Genomic DNA, 16,904 nt, shown 5'->3' on the forward strand with positions numbered 1-16,904 from the left:
TATGGGGAAGGAGGAGAGGGTCTCTGCATCATCTTCTCAAAAAGTTTGTTTAAAGAAAACACTGTCCCAAGCATTACGATGGTGTGAAGCCAGCACCCCTGCTTTAAAGTATTTTCCCCTCTGGGCAGCCACCGAAAACTATACTTTACAGAATGGAGTTATTACAGAGATTAAGCATTGTCCTAGTGTGCTATTCAAAGTTTGTTTACCCTAACATTCTCACAAGGTAGGAGGCTTCTGGGCAGCAGTTTCCTGGGAGCATGAAGTGGGGGCTTGAGGGAGGGAAGAGGGAAGTGGAGGCTGCTAAAGACTCACTTTGCTAACTTAACAATTTTGTTTTGGACCGAACTTGTTACCTTGAGGTGGTCACTTAAGCAGAAGGAATGGAGATGGCAGGTCATTCTCCTAGCAGGCCTGGGCTCAACAGTGTCTGCTCCCAAGGAATGAATGACTAAAGGGAATGAATACAAGGGTGTGGTGTGTTGAAAGGGTGCTGGCCTGGAAGTTAGGGAGACTGGCTTCTGGGGCTGGTATGTGTTGCAGGGAGGGGGACCCACTGTGTGATGTGGAGCCAGCCCCTTCCCTTGTCAGGACCTCTGTCGCCTCATCAATGAAATGGAATTGGACTAGATAGTCTCCAAGGCTCCTTCCAGCTGCCCCAAATCTCTGGGAAACACTGAGCCTGCTTGCTAACGAGGGTCCCTTTGGTTGCTGCAGTGGGTGCTAAGGAAGGCTGTCCTGGAGGTTTGAAAGACTAGAATGGATGCTTGCTGTGAAGGCATGATGGAGGCACAGTTTTCTGGGATTGGGGGATTTGCTAGTTCAGACCTAGCAGTGGCCAAGGACCATGACAATCTCCAAGGGCTCCTGGCCAAGGTGGGCCTCAGGGGATGGGTGGTCCATGGAGTTGCCTACTCTGCAGGCTCTGCCTTTCTAGGGAATGCTTCTTCAGGTTTTTATAAGACTCCACATCACTGAGGAGGAAGCAGGAGAGAACAGAGTAACAGGCCAAAGAACAGCCCACTGGAGCTTTTGACAAGAATTATGCAACAAGTAGCTGATGCCTCCAGGTCTAGGAGACGGTGTGAAGGTTCCTGGAAACAAGATACCACCTCAAGGATGTTAAACCAAGAATCAGGGGACTTCAGCCTCAGGAATTCCACAATAACATACAGAAACATAGTGCCCAGGGCATAGGGCTCAGCATTTCGGAGAAGGGGAAGCCAGGTGTGAACCAGCAGAGCTTCATGGAAGAGACCTGAACTAGACTTTGGAGGCTGAGCCAGACACAAATCAGCAAAGAGGAGAGAGGGCTTCCAGGGTAGGGACATGGGGACTGGCAGGAGCAAGGGGAATATGGGTGACAAATTCTGGGAGGAAATGAGGAGCAGAGGGCCCCGCCAGGAGGTAGAGTGAAGGAGGTAGGGCTGGCTGAAGACCACTGGAGGATCCTGGCCAAGGTTTGCTTGGGTGCTAAATCGAATGTCCTGCCATACCCTAGATATACAGATCAGGGAAGCTCAGGGCTCAGAGGGAAGGTTGAGGTGGAAGAAGAGAGTATGGCTTTATCTCTTGATCTGGGGTGTCTTTCAGGAGCCCAACATGTTTTTTTATCTTGTAGGATTCTCAGCAAGTTGAGTCAAGAAATCAACAAGAATGAAGAGAGGAGAAGCATTTTCACACGCAAGTAAGTGGGGTGGCCCAGGGCTTGGGTGTTGCTGTAATGAAACTCAATTGTCACACCCCAAATGCAACCTTAAATGGGAGTTACAGATCAGGTTTTGTCCTGATTTTGACCTGCAAGACTCCCCTCAGTCCCTGGGAGGGTCTTTAAGCTGGTGCCCAAGGAGGTATGCGTGTGTGTGTGTGTGGCGGGGGTTCGCTCTCCCCACCCCACCTTCTGTCCCAGGGTCTAGGGCTCTTTGGAACTTCCCCTGGAGTGTCAGGCAGTCACGAGTGTCCAGTCTCCACCATTGTGACTTTGGTGGTTTCCAGACTTCCGGGGCAGCCTGGGCCCTGTTGCCGAGCAACAAAGACACAAGTCCAAGTCCTGGGCCGTGAGATACATCCTCCTCCGGGGCTGGATCGATGAAAGAGGGGATCCCTCCTTAAATAAGCAGGTTGATTAATGCAAAGCTGTTTGCCTTCGCAGACCCCAGGTCCAGCGGTTCCCTGAAGAGACAGGTAAAGGTCTCAGAGTTGAGAGGTGATTGCTTTGGGAGATGACAGCTCCTGCGGTTCTTCTGTCCTCCAGTTTCTGGGGCCCCTTGGGTGTCATGCAGGTGGCCTTGCTCATTTGCAATTAGCAATTCTTACCCAAGGTTGGGTCTGGGCCAAGAGGAAGAAGAGGAGAGAAGTCACCTGGCTTCGGGGCACCAGGCTTACGGCCCCTGCTCGGGTGGGTCCGCTTGCAGGGTCTCCCTGAGGAACTCTGGGTGCTCTGTGCAGGAGCATGGGAAGGGCTCTGCCTTTAACTGAGCCCCTGAGCTGATCCGGTCCTCCAGCTTTGCTTTAAAAGTCTTTAAAGCACTTTTTCAATGGGTGAATAGCACGTAATGTTAACAATGCAGATTCCTGGGCTCCATGCAGTCCTGCTGAATCAGAAGCACTAGGAATAGGGCCCCAGCTAGCTGCATATTTTAAAGCACCTTCAGCTGACTTTTATGCACATGAAAGGTTGAGGACCACTGCCGCCAGCTAGTAGAACAAGCTCCTCAGGTCGAAATTCTAGAGCAGCTAGTAAGTTAACAGCCAGGTGTGTGTATAAAAGGTAGGTCGGAGGCCTGGGATGGGGTGGTGCACATGGGAGGGCATCAGACGGAGGTGTTATTCTGGAACTGCTTTGACTTTCCTTCCCGTGGCTTCTTTGGGTACTGATGAGACTGTCATCTCCTTCCACAGAAAGCCACGAAGAAGACAATGGAGGCTGGTCGTCCTTTGTGAGTATGGCGTGGGGCGGGTTGCTCTTTTACCTTTATAGCACTTTCTGCAGTGACTTTTTATATATATTTAAGGAACAAGCAATGCTAAAAGGAGCAAGGCCTCTACCAAGATGCCAGAACACCCAGCCAGGAGTGGGAAACTGTTTTCTATAAAAGGACAGGTAGTAATATTTTTGGCTTTGTGAGCCATACAGTCTCTGGACAACATGGAAATGAATGGGAGTGGCCACTTGCCTATAAAATTTCAGTTCTACAAACAGACTGTGGGCTGGACTTGGCCACAGGCTGTAGTTTGCTGGCTCCACCCTTACCCACCCCTACCGCCCCCACCGCAGGACTTTTCGCCACCCTGATCTGTCTCCAGAAAGGGGCTCTTCCCTAGGAATTTACTACAAAGTTGCTTTTCTTGTGAACTTAAATCCATTTTGGAGGAACAGAGGGAAAGGGATTTCAGAATAGACGAGTACCCTGAAAAGATAACAGGGAAGGTCCATTCCAGTTGGGTTTTCCATGTGAGGAGTCACAGGGACCCACTGGAGATTTTGATGGGTGCCATACATCTTGTCCCCAGAAAACAACATCTCCAGCCTCAATGTGTGATGCTAGACTCAGGCTAGGACTTACAAGGATCGTAGTCCAATCCGTTCATTTTCTGGATGAAGCAACCAACCCTCTGGAGAACACGCCTTATGTAGAACCACACAACCAGGTAGAGGCAGCCTAGGAGCAAGGTCGCCCGACGTCAGCCGAGTGGTCTTTCTGGTTCGCAGCTGCCTGTCTTGCCTTTACAAAGCAGGCACAAGAAGTCCCCATCCTATTTGGGTTCTGGAAAAAGAAACCATTCAGATTTGCAAATATGTTAGCTAAGTCTGTGCTTTCTACATGGAAACAAAAGAATATGACACACAAGGGAAAAGAGACCAGAGTTCCCCAAAATTGTTTACATTTTTGCCCAGAAGCTGCCTCTTTGCCACTGCTTGCCACCCACCATGGCCCAGGGCAAGTCGCTTAAATCCTGTCTATAAACTGAGGGGTTCCATTAGCAGGTGGCTATGAAACTCTGTGGTTCCACTGTGTCCCCAGCACTGCACCAGGGACCCAGGGGGAGGGGTACGGAGAGATAGAACCCAATCCTGTGAGCATTTTATAGTACAGGTAACACATATCTATTGGTAGAATATGATTAGGAACAAAAAATGCATAAAAATTTAGGAGCCAAATGACTGGGAGAAATTAATTTTTCTAGAAGCAGAGAGGAAAAGTGTGTGTCCTTGAGAAAGGCTATGGTAAAGTCAGGAGCAAGGGGTCCTGGGTGGGTGGTGGTGAGGGAGGAGACATGGCCCCCCAAGAGGGGATCGGGCTGCCTCTGGGTGATGGTTCCCAAGCTTCGCTCCTCAGGGTTTCTTGCTCATGTTTCTTCTGTTCTAGAAATTCTGACAGGGCAGGAATACGTCTTTTCTGAATTCAGGGAGGTATCCAACTCTCACTTTGCCTTCCAAGTTGTTTTTGCTTTTTATATTTAATATTCTACAAGTCAAAGATAAACTCAGAAGTCTTTCCGTTGAACCACTGTGAAGATGGTCTGCCTGAAGCCACACACCAGGACTTCTAGGATACTGGAAACTACTACTCCTTCCAAAGTTGCAACTTCCTGTTCCTGCTTTCAACACTGCTCATTCCTTTTCAGAGAAATGCACAGGGCTTATTTATTTACCCACTTAACTTTGGTGTGAAGGCGCTGTGCAGCCTCTGCTTGGGAAATCATTGCTGGGACAGTCTGCTTTCACAGACTGCTTCAAAGGCGGTCACCCAGCACCCAAGGCTTGCTTTCTCTGAGACCCATGAAGAAGCAAAAATAAAATAAAATTAAAATATTTAAATGTAGACTTAGAGTCTTTTCCAATGCAATCTTTTCAAATGCAGTGTCAGATGCCATAAATAATAGCTGTCATCTCTATACATGCAACTCTTACCAAAAGGAATTGCATAACGCCCAACTATTTCCTCTCAGATCCAACTGAATCAGCCTTCTAATTAATAGGCTTCACTCTCTGGCTTCCCCCATTAGCATGGCCTTCAACGCCGTTAGAGTGAGAAGAACATTCTGAGGACAGGGATGCTAAGGACAGAACCGACAATTATCTAGTGTCATCACAAATGCTCCAGGTGCTTAGTCTGCTCTTGATGGGATGCCTGGGATAAAAACTGTGGTTACTTAAGACACAGCTGGCTCCCCCACCCCTCACCCCTCTCCTCCAGCCTTCTCCTCATTTCTTCTGCTTTCCTATGTTGTGCAAAAAGGTGCAGAGGACAAAGGCACTTGCTTGAGGGTCAGAAGCCTTGACAGAGGTCCCAGGCCCACAACTTTCTGGCTGTGAGTGACCCTGGCCTCCCTGACCTCAGCTGCCCCACCTGCAAAATGGGGGGGGCCTGCACATCTGGGGTGTGCCGTTCAGGGTCTTGGCAGAGCAGAGTGTAGACGTGGGCACACCAAGAGCCACGGAGCCTCCAGAGGCTGCACTGTCCCTGTCGCTGTGTTGGCAGGAAGAAGATGACTATGAAAGCCCCATCGAGGATGAGGAAAGGGAGGATGATGGCGACTACGAGTCCCCGAACGAGGAGGCAGAGGCACCCGTGGAGGATGATGCTGATTATGAGCCGCCACCTTCAAACGACGAGGAAGCCATGCAGAACTCCATCCTGCCTGCCAAGCCTTTCCCCAACTCCATATATGCGGGTAAGGGCCCCTCCCTGTGTCCCGCTTCCCACTGCTGCAAGGGGCCCGAAGCCCCAGCTCACCCAGGGCTGGGATACACAGCAGAGAGCTTGGGGTGCTGATGCCAGCTCAGCTTACCAGCTGTGTGGCTTTGGGCAAGGAACTCCACCTTCTTGGGCCTCGATTTTCCCATCTGTGAAATAAGGACAATAATAGTACAGGTCGCCTTGATTTCTGTGGTGATCATTGACAATGCACATAATTCATGTCCTCTGGGGCTGTTATCAGCATTAAACTGCCACTCCAGGGTATTCAGCATTTTATACTCATTCTTTGGGTTACTCAGATACTCCAGAGTACTTTTCTGGTCCTCCCCATGTGTTGGCCAATTCCTACTTATGTGGCACGACCAGCCACGAACTGCCAGAATAAACAGAGATATCGAAGTGGGGTTTGACTATAGCCTGAAAAAACTTTAAACTCTATCCAAATATTTCCATCATTGATATGTCCCTGTTAGCCCATTTCTCCCTCATTCATTCATTCAACAAAAATTATCATCTCATGCTAAGGGTCAGGCACTCTTCTAAATCTGGGAGATTATCAGGAAAGAAGACGTAGCCACTGCTTGTGCGGCTCACATTCTAGTAGTGGTGATGACAGAAAACGAACGCATACACATTTGCATAATATAATACCAGGTAGTGAGCTGGAGGGTTGATGACCAAAACCACAAAAAAAACGAATGCCGTCTAACCCTTTATGATTGCTTAATACTTTGCAATTTTAAAGTGCTTTCACAAACACTGTCTCAGTATCTTGCTTTGTCTTTTTTAGGCACCCTGGGTGATAGGGCAAAAATTATCAAGCCTCTTTAATATATAGGGAAACAGGCCCAGAGAAGAACGTTGTTGAGCACCAGTAGGTTCCAGTCATGAGAATAGAGTGAACAAGAAAATCGTCCCCTAAGGAATTCAGAGTCCAGAGGGTGAGGCAGCATCAAACAAACGGATCCCAAAATTATTTAATTAAATGGGGATGTGTGCTCAGGAAGACGAACGCAAGAGATGAGGCTGGGGAATAGGCTTGGTCCGGGCTTGCTTTCCTGAGGATGGGCTATTTAAGCTGAAACATAAAATTATGAGTAGGAGTTGGCTAAAGGAGGCGGATGTGGGAAGGGAAGAACATTCAAAGCAGCAGAAAGAGCCATGCGAAGGCCCTGAGGCTCTAGGGAGAATGGCTTGTTGGTACAGCTGAGATGGCCAATGTGGACGGAGTGGCCTCAGTTTTGCCCGAGTCCTGATGCTTCTTCGGGGCTGGGACTAGGATGGGGCAAGGGAGGCTTCCAGAGTGTAAAATGTAAGGAGCCTCTTGCTCACTTGCCTTTCTTGCCTCACAGTCCTGTCCTGGACTTTCCCTGTCAAATCGGTAGGAAATTGCCAGCCTGTTGATCTGGCTTAGGGCTGCTTTTGTGGTGATCAGAATAATGCGAGTCTCTGCCCAAGGCAAGTAGAGGGACCAGTTAAGAGGCTTTGATTTGGTGATGGGAGTTGGTAACCACATCCACTGCCCAGCTCCTCCCTTCAAGGGTGGAGATGATCAAAAAGAGGAAGTGGGAGTGGGGAGGACAGCCCAGAGGGTTTGTGAAGGGAAAGAAGGAGACCCAGAATAGGATCCTCAAGAGCAGGGACATCTGGGTGTGCCTGTGTGTGTGCATGTGCATGTAGGCCTATGTATGCCTGCATTTGTGTGTGCATATGCATGCCTCTGTGTGCAAGCGTACATGCCTATTTGTGCCTGGGTGTGTGTGTGTGTGTCTGGGTGTGCATGGGTGTTTGCATACATGTGTCTCTGTGTGCTTGTGAGCATGCCTGCATGTGCATATGTGCATCCACACACATGCGTACATATGGTAGACATGTGTGTGGGTGTGTATACATGTGTCTGTGTACATGTGTATACATGCAGGGGCATGTGAATGTTCACTTCTTTACAACTTTGAAAACATACCTTTCTGGTTCTGACTGAGTTAATACAAAGAGGCCTTTTTTTACACCTTTTTCCTCATAAACTCTGATAAGTACCTTTTCCTGAGAGGTGGGGTGAGAGTTGCTCTTAGGTATAAGGAGAGTAAAACAAACTGGGATTGAAAAAGAGGTATGTAGGGGACCAAGGGCTCCCCACCCCTTTGTATTTTAGTCTTCCGGCTGCTAAAACAAATATCATACAATGAGTTGGCTGAACAATGGGGATGTGCTGGCTCACGGTTTCAGAGGCCAGAATGGGCTGGCTTTCTCCCGGGATCAGTATCTTCCGGCTGGCCGGCAATCCTTGGGGTTCCTTGGCTTTTCCGTCACTTGGAATGCACATGGCGGCCTCTATTCCTTTCACTTCCGGGTCCTATTGACTTCCAGCTTCTGGCTGCTCCCAGTGGCTGACTTTTACTCTGCTTGTAAAGAATTCCAGTAATCACATTAAAGCCCAACCGGATGCAATCGGGCTACACCTTAATGGAAATAACATCTTGGAGAGGTCTTATTTACAATGGGCATGCATCCACAGGCATGGACTAAGATTATGACCATATTTTTCTAGGATGCATAGCTCCAAGCTTCCACACCCAGGTTTGGGACATATCTCTACCATGGCTGGGGCTCCTGCTTGCCCTGGTGGGGGTCTACGAGCTGCCCTGAGCTGCACGGAGCCAGGCATGGGGTCTGTCCACAGTAAGCACGGAAGCTTGGCTGACATGCACGCCTTGGTTTACCATTTGACCTTTCATTTTCATATCCTTGCATTTCCGCAGACCGGTCCCCCTCCGGGAAGGGCCCACAGCAGCCTCCGGTGCCCCCACAGAGACCGTCGGCTGCCCTCCCTCCTCCGCCAGCAGGCCGGAACCTTGCGGTAGGCTTTCTCATCTTCTGTTATAGTCCTTCGTGTTCGCCCTCGTTATTTCCCCTAGTGTAGAGAAAAAAACTATACACATCTGTATCTAATTCTAATTTTGGAGGAAAAGGTCATACTGGCTGGGGAAATGTATACCCAGGTACTCACATTGGTTTTTGGTTGAATAACCGGTGGTTTTTTTATTTATGTCATAATGCTTACCGGTTTTTTTTTGTTTTTTTTTTACCATATAAATACACATACCATATAAATTCGATGCATATACCACGTATTTACCATGTAAAGAAAGTATAAACTACTTGTATAATTAAAACCCCCCTTATAGTAGTCATTGTGCTATTATTTCCCACTACTTGAAATAGGTGATAATTTTAAAATAAACTCTGAAAGAGCCAAGTTAAATAAATGGCACCTAATGGTGTCTTTCCTGGACAGTCTTCCTCTCGCCTGCAAAAAGACTTGCGCCACCTGCTGGTCGACGCCTGAAATTCCAGGGACAAATGTCTTCAGACCACTGGGCTTACAATGCAATGAGCTCTGGGAGAAATAGTCAGCAAATCCCATCTCCTCGTTCTTCAAGCACATAGTCCCCAGTCTTGTGGACCTAATTACCCAGAGAGACCCCAAGAAGCTCAGGCTAAGGAGTTAATGGCCAGGAATGTGTATGAACTGAGCACTTTAACAGCTGAGACCAAATGCCAAAGTTTCACGGCTAGAGGGAGGTGTCAAACCATTTTCCTAAAGCTCAAAATCCAGATCACTCCACGGTGGAAACCTCCCATTTAAGAACAGGATAGCTCTCTCCTGCTTTTGCAGTTCCATTGCCAAGGGGGCTGATGGAGTTGAATTTATCTACAAATGCACCTTGTTTTTGAAATCTGAAGGCCTTCAACTCTACTGTTGGGGTGCTGAATTTACTCATTCTTGTTACTCATTAGCAAATATCGATAGGTATTTATTGAGCACCTACTGTGTGTCAAGTGGTATTCTGGTTGCTGGGTATATAGTGTGAACAAGACAAATAAGGTCCTTGCTAACATAGAGTTTAAGGATTTTGATTAAGAGAAGACAGATAATAAACAACTAGATAGACATAGAAACATGTAACGTGCTTAGGGAGACAGGAGAGCAGGGAACTTGATGAAGGATGGGGAGGTGACGTTGAGCTGGGACAGAATGAGCCAGTCATGGGGAGAGCTGGGATAAGAGCATACCAGTCAGAGGGGAAGACATGTACAGAGATGCCCAAGAGGACATGACCTTGAAGAAGACCCTGATGGTGGGAGCCCAGTAAGCACTGGAGAGAGGAGCACAAGAAGGGCTTGGCAGGGTGGACATGGACCTGCTCACACAGGTCATGGTGAGGATTTATTTTGTTCTGAGCATGATGGAAGCCATTGAAAGGTTTAGCAGGAGAGTGGCCTGCTCTCTGGAGCTGCCAAGCAGAAAGTGCCTTGGATGAGAGCATGTAGAAATAGGGAGCTCACATAGGAGGCTACCACCATAGCTCAGGTGAGAAATGAAGATTGGAGAGGGAGAAGTGAACATATCCAGACATATTTTTGGAGGTAAAGCCACCAGGCATTGCCGATGCACTGAAAATGTTTCCTAACATTTGAATCTTTTTAAAGCAGCCACCACTCCCACCGCAGTCCAATCACGAAGAGCCTAGTAAAAGTAAAAACCACAAGACAGCAAAGCGTGAGTAAAGGGGTTGCTATGTCTTGCCCACCAGCCCACCCACAACCAACTGTTTTCTTCTTTTAATTGACTTTGGTCTTTTTCCCTTCCAGTCCCTGCTCCTTCCATAGACAGAAGCACGAAACCTCCCCTCGATCGTTCACTAGCTCCATTTGACAGAGAGCCCTTCACACTAGGTTGGTATAGTTCATATCTGATAGATGATAATAATAGTCAACAGGTATAGAGGCTTACTGCATGCTTTTCAGAAGCAAATACCATTGTCATAATACCATGAAGTGGGGACCATTAGAATCATCTTCATTTTACAGGAGAGGAAACTGAGGCATGAAAAGGTAACTTTCCAAGATCACTCAGCTACCAAGCGGTAGGGTAGAGACCCATTCCATTTGAACCTGATTGCAGTGCTCATACTCCTAGCTCCTGGGCTTTGCCGGCTTCTCCACGTGCGTGATCTGTGTACGCACATCTCACGTTCTCCTTCAGCAGAGACATCACACCCAACAACATGGTGTGGAGGGAAGGAGGTTGTCCGCTGCCTCGGCTGCTCCCTAGTAGCTCACTGACCCCCAGGGAGATCCTGTTTTCAGTGCTCAGTCTCCTTATTTGTAAAATGGGTTTTCTTATCGGAGAAAATGCTTTATACAGCTATAGAGTGCTATTCGAATGTTGGGGTTGGTGTTTGATGCACGTGTGGAGCCAACAAAAGAGTGGGTGTACTACAGCCCTTTTCCCTCAGAATTTGCTCAAAATATTCTTAGATTGCAGCTTCCTCCACATGGAGCTATTTTGAATTCAATTCTAAAACTTAGCAAACACTTAATAAACACCTACCTATGTCAATCCTCACACCAACCAGCCGAAGGGAATGCATTATTACCCCCACTTGGCAGATGATGGAACTGAGGTTTGGGGAGGTTGAATAATTTGCCCAAACTCACATAATGAAATGCAGACCTAGGATTTGAACCTATATCTCTCTGACTTTGAAGTGAGTGCTCTTTTCCATCACATCATGCTGCCACTGGGTCCCTAGGTTTTCACTTGCTATGAAATAGGGGGATCTGGTGGTGAAGGAGCCCCAAACTTGGAGAGATGAGGAGACCAGAACCCCAGCCCCACCTCAACCCTTCACAGCTATATTCTGAGCAAGGCGTTTGCCCTTTGTGGCCTGTCTCCTTGTCCATTGGTAAAATGGCCTCCCCTTCTTGTGGTTTGCCTAAACTGCATTACAGCTCATCTGAGCTGTGCAAAGCTGTGTCAATTATTTTCATTTAGAATTCACTGCAGAGAGCTGAACAAATTATGTGAAAATGAAAGAAGGTAGATTTTATCTCAGACTTTAGTCCTGCTCACTACTGTGAGCCAAGCCATCAGAAAAGTGAAATACTGATGCCAAATCCATCAGAATCACCTCCTTGCACAAAAGTTACCCTTTTCAAAAGATGCTTTTTCTTTTTTCTGTAACTTTTTAAAGACACTCTTTCCTGACATTAGTGGCTCCATTCTTGAATTGCTCCCTGTCCGTGATGTTTTGTAAGTACCAACCTCTCCGTACACTACTTAGACCCAACATGAGACTCCTACCATATCCAGAACAGAGATGAATGCAGGCCTAGGGACATAAATCTAAGTTGTCTGGGAAGTAGGGGTTCCATTCAAAACCAAAGTTTGACAAATAGTCAACATCTTTTCTATCTTCAAAACTCTCTTCCAATGGACAGTGGATTCTTTAAGAAGGCTGTGATACTCTTAGCACTTGTCATGGGCCTGGCATATATTCAGTCTTTAAAGAAGAAATCATGTTGTGAAAGTGCAGCTCCAGGCAGAACATAGCCACTCACCTTGGGCCACTAAGTGTGCCCAGGCCTGGGAGGGAGGGAAGAAAAAGGGAGTTAATTAACAACTGTCCAGCACCTACCCGTGACGTGCCTGACACTGCATGTAAGTTATCGTGGGATCCTTATAGCAAACCTATGCAATCTTAACCTATAATCCCCATTTTACAGATGAGGAAACTGAGACTCAAAAGCCTTACATAGATTGCCTAAGGTCATATAGGATTTGCTTCTAGGCCTGACTGAACAGTTAGTAACACGTTTATCACATTGAAAATAAAGGGCGTATCTACTCTAGGGAACTTCAGACAGAATAAAAACTAAATTCCTTTGTACAACTTTGCAATGCAGAGCTCTCAGGTCCTCCTGGCATCTCTTTAGGGAGGCTGCATGTCATCTGTTCCAAGAGAAAAGTAAAACAAAAAAAAACCAACAGAAGACAAACTCCTCTGCAGCCCATAAGGAGAATCTCCTGTCATCCTCTGCCCCAAGACAAAAGTTTCTCTGGAAATACTTGAATAGGAAGAAAGGAAACTACTTTATTTAATGTCAAGTGTACCATGGGATTCAAAGAAAATTAATCCCTCTGAGGCAATTGGGTTTATTTCAGATATAGGAATAAACGGAGGCTGTACAAAGAACACTTTGGCCAATAAAAGAGGCATAAAAGCCCAAGGAGACATTAATCCTTTTTATCATCACTTACATAAAATAAAATATTGCAGAGAAGCACAGAACCAGCTGTGTTAGTTTACTATGGCTGCTGTAACAAAGTACCACAAACTGATAGGCTAAAGCAAGAGAAATGTATTGTCTCACAGTTCTGGCCCCCAGAAGGCCAAATTTAAGATGTTAGCAGGGCCAGTTCCATCTGAACACTGTAGGAGAGAATCCTTCCTCTCCTCTTTTAATGTCTGGTGTTTGCTTGCAATCCTTGGCGTTCCCTGGCTTGTAGATGCAACACTCTGCCTCCTGCATCTTCAAGTGGCATTCTCCCCATATCTGTGTCCAAATTTCCTCCTCTTAAAAGGACAGTAATCATATTGCATCAGTGCCAGCCCTAATCCAATCTGACCTCATTTGAACTAATCACTTCTTCAAAGACCCTATTTTGAAATAAGGCCATATCCACCAGACAAAGGGTTAGGACTTGAATATATTTTTTGGGGGGACAAATTCAAGCCATAACACCTACAATGCTGTTTGTATGAACATTAAGCTGTGTGACTTTAGGCAACTCACTTAATTTCTCTAAGCCTGTAAAATTAGGTGCTTCATCAAACATTAATGACTGACAATTTGGTAGGCTGAGTCCTCGATCTTGGGGCTTGCCCTTATGAAGCTTGTTACTGCAGAGGAGAAGCTGAGCCCGCTTGTAATTGTGCCTAAGAGAACCAGAGAACCTCTCTATGTTGCTTAGATGTGGGCTCTCTCTCCCTCTAAGCCCATGCAGCAGGTGAACTCGCTGCCCTCCTCACTACTTGGGACCTGACTCCCAGGGGTGTAAATCTCCCTGACAATGCAGGTTATGGCCCCCGAGGATGAATCTGGATCCAGCATCATGGTATTGAGAACATCTTGACCAAAAGGGGGAAGCAAAATGAAACAAAATAAAGTTTCAGTGGCTGAGAGATTTCAAATGGAGTCCAGAGGTCATTCTGGAGGGCATTCTCATGCGCTACATAGATATCCCTTTTTAGTTTTTAGTGTATTGTAATAGCTAGAAGGAAATACCTGAAACTGTTGAACTGCAACCCAGTAGCCTTGATTCTTGAAGACGATTGCATAACTATGTAGCTTACATGGTGTGGCTGTGTGATTATGAAAACCTTGTGGCAAAATGGGGACAAAAACTAAATGAAAAATAGGGTGGGATGGGGGGGATGGAATGTTTTAGGTGCTCTTTTTTATTTTTATTTTTATTTGGGGGGGTAAGGAAAATGTTCAAAAATTGATTCTGGTGATGAATGCACAACTGTATGATGGTACTGTGAATAATCAATGGTACACTGTGGATGATTATAGGATATGTGAATATATCGCAATAAAAGTGTATTAAAAAAAAAATTAGGTGCTTCGTAAGGGATTCTTCCAGATCTACAGTCTACAATTCTTCCATGCCTAAACCCAATCCACTCCCTAAAGGCCTCAGAAACTGATGGTTTCATCAAACTCTGTTTTTAAACCTCATGCTTATAAAGTCCTGAATTCAAGGGCCACCTGTTTGTTATTTACAGGAAAGAAGCCAGCATTTTCTGACAAGGTAAGCGATTTCTCTGTTCTTTTGCATCTTGTTCTTATCCTTTGAAAGGATGGGGGTTTACTCATGTATCTTCTTTACTGTTTTGCAGCCCTCAATTCCGGCAGGAAGGTAAGACGTTTTGTTGCATCTTCTGGAGGGTTCATGATGCGTAGGCAGTTACATTTGTTTCTTACACATCCTTTCTCTGAACTATGCAGGCCTCTCGGGGAGCAATTACCCAAGACATCAAAGCCTCCGATACCTCCAACCACTGAAAAACCTGAAAGAAGTAGTCCCCTGCCAGGGAAGAAGCCGCCTGTACCAAAGTAAGTGCCTTCTCTTGCTTGAGCTTGTCATTCAAACAGAGAGGATAACATCTAGTGTTAGCTCTACACTGGGGACCTAAAACGACTTTTTGGGTTGGAGTGGATTCTTTCAGCTGCTGTGGCTTAGGGGATGCTCGGGCTTCTCAGGCCGGATATAAAGTATTGGGGTCTCTTTGGAGAAAATGGGAACCTAGCAAAGAAATGGATAGAGCAATGCTTAATCAGAAGTATGAGAATTAGTGCTGTTTGAAGAGACATCATTCTCAGATGGCCAAATTTTGGGTGGGTTTCCTATGTTATTATAGCAAAGCCTTCACAGTGCATAGGAACTGGCCCTATCCATTTTATTTTTCAATTCAGGTAGCAGAAGGGGAAGGTTTTTAGGCCACTGTGAGTGTCTCTCTTACTGCTGAACCACATTTTATAATTGCAGAATCCTGAGGTCTGCTCTAATATTTCTAGCCTTACTGTAAAGTCATTCTGGGTCCCTTTACCAAATAACATGGATGTATCTGGGTTCAGAAGCAGCTGCACAACTTCTGAAGTCTATAACCAAGGCTTCCATTCATCTCATCTGTGAAACTGGGATTCACACCTATCACCCTTGCTTAGTTGTCAAGAGGATTAAATCAGAGCCAGGGCTAGGGTATGCCAACAACCTCAGTAATCAAGTTAAATATATTTCAATGCAATATTTTTAAAAATTTAAAACAAATGCAAAAAAATTCATAATGAATGAAATATCAAATAAATATTTTTAAATAAATACAAATAAATATTTTTAAATAAAGACAGGACAAGATAATGACATGTGAAGCATCTGATACATAATAGATGTTCAACAAAACTTCCTCCTCTTGACCCTCCCCCAAAGCCCAGCAAGAAGAGGCTCCAGGTATTGCAGATGCCTGCCACAGTTCCACGGCAGTGGTCACCAAACCTGTGTGGTTGGCCTATGCATCTGGGCCAACTGCAAAAAGCCCTTTTGGAAAAGTCCCAAAGCAGCAACATTTTCTAACTGTCTTCTCTTCCTGTGGAGGGAGAGCCCTGAGACGGCTGTTTTCAAACATCAGCAAAGGAGAATATTGCCTTAAGTGTTTTCATTTGCTTTGAGAAACATCTACTCCGTGAAATTTAATAGCTACTAAAGAGTTGGTTTGCTGACTAAACTTTTTTTTTATATACAGTGTATATAATTATTTGCTGCCATAGCTAAACAGAATAAAGGTTTGCCTAGCTGAGCTCACAATGATGACAGAACATGAGTAACCAAACCTCCCTCCCACTCCCTCTTCACTGCATTTCTGCCTGGGGTTTCTGCTTCCCACCTTACCATGGTTCAGTGGGTTTGATTTCTTATTATTAGATTAAATGAAACTATCTGTATCGTGAAGCAAGCTCTTGCAGACTCCTCATGCTCCGTTCTTTTTCTTTGCTCTCATTCATTTCAGGCACGGATGGGGACCAGATAGAAGAGAGAATGTAAGTACAGAATGCTATTTTGTAAATGCTTTGCACCGGGAAAATCAGTGTGGGCTTCCTGGAGGTTGTATCTCTCTTAGCCTTTACTGAATTCCAGCACCTGGAGCAAGGCTGCCACACAGTAGATCCCTGGATTTCCCTCATGTCCTGTAATGCATAGCTCCCATCCCTCTGGGAGCTCCCAGGATGACTGAGTTAACTGCAGCCCCGTGGCCAGGTGGTGAATAGCGAGGTGAGGGAGCAGGGGTGTCAGGGAGGACCAGCAAGGGATGTCTGAGTCTGGTCTCCTGCAAAGTTTCCAAGTAACTCCACGACCTGAAAAAACAGGAAACCAGCATTCGCTGAATGCCTACTATGTGCATGTTGCCCTATTAGCGACATTAGGGTGACCTGCTGTCCAGGTTTGCCTTTGAAAGTCCCTCACTCCAGGCAAACCAGGAAGGTTGTTCATCCTAGTTTTGCACGTTTTGCATAATGACCCTGTGCAGAATCATCCTTTCTCTTTTACCAAGAGGAAATTGAGGCTCAGAAGGGGTAAGCTACTCACTCCAAATTGCATAGCTCATAAATCTGAATCCAGGCCTGTTGGATTTCCTCTACACTAAACACTCCAAAGGCTATCAATCTCCAGTCTCCATTCAAATGCGCAGTCACACGTGCTTGCTGTGTATGTAGCTCTGTTTAGATGGTATGCTTGTTTAGATGAAGTGCTAAAATACAAGGGAGATAGGCAATTCCCCAGCAAACACG

The 16,904-nt window shown here is 46.1% G+C and overlaps 1 protein-coding gene across 2 annotated transcripts in view; it reads left to right on the forward strand.

Moving 5' to 3' along the window:
* LCP2 (lymphocyte cytosolic protein 2) overlaps positions 1 to 16,904 on the forward strand; it is a 57,921-nt gene that overhangs the window by 20,205 nt on the left and 20,812 nt on the right. Inside the window, exons 4-14 of one of the 2 annotated variants that reach the window (XM_037798878.1) lie at positions 1,622 to 1,687; positions 2,153 to 2,184; positions 2,902 to 2,939; positions 5,487 to 5,679; positions 8,465 to 8,562; positions 10,200 to 10,266; positions 10,359 to 10,442; positions 14,342 to 14,367; positions 14,456 to 14,475; positions 14,565 to 14,672; positions 16,124 to 16,154. In XM_037798878.1, the coding sequence (XP_037654806.1) occupies positions 1,622 to 1,687; positions 2,153 to 2,184; positions 2,902 to 2,939; positions 5,487 to 5,679; positions 8,465 to 8,562; positions 10,200 to 10,266; positions 10,359 to 10,442; positions 14,342 to 14,367; positions 14,456 to 14,475; positions 14,565 to 14,672; positions 16,124 to 16,154 (763 nt within the window). Of the gene's footprint in view, positions 1 to 1,621; positions 1,688 to 2,152; positions 2,185 to 2,901; positions 2,940 to 5,486; positions 5,680 to 8,464; positions 8,563 to 10,196; positions 10,267 to 10,358; positions 10,443 to 14,341; positions 14,368 to 14,455; positions 14,476 to 14,564; positions 14,673 to 16,123; positions 16,155 to 16,904 lie in introns of both variants that reach the window. The other variant, XM_037798877.1, reaches the window with a different exon arrangement.

This window comes from Choloepus didactylus, chromosome 11 (assembly GCF_015220235.1).
Source record: "Choloepus didactylus isolate mChoDid1 chromosome 11, mChoDid1.pri, whole genome shotgun sequence".
Lineage (NCBI taxonomy): Eukaryota > Metazoa > Chordata > Mammalia > Pilosa > Megalonychidae > Choloepus > Choloepus didactylus.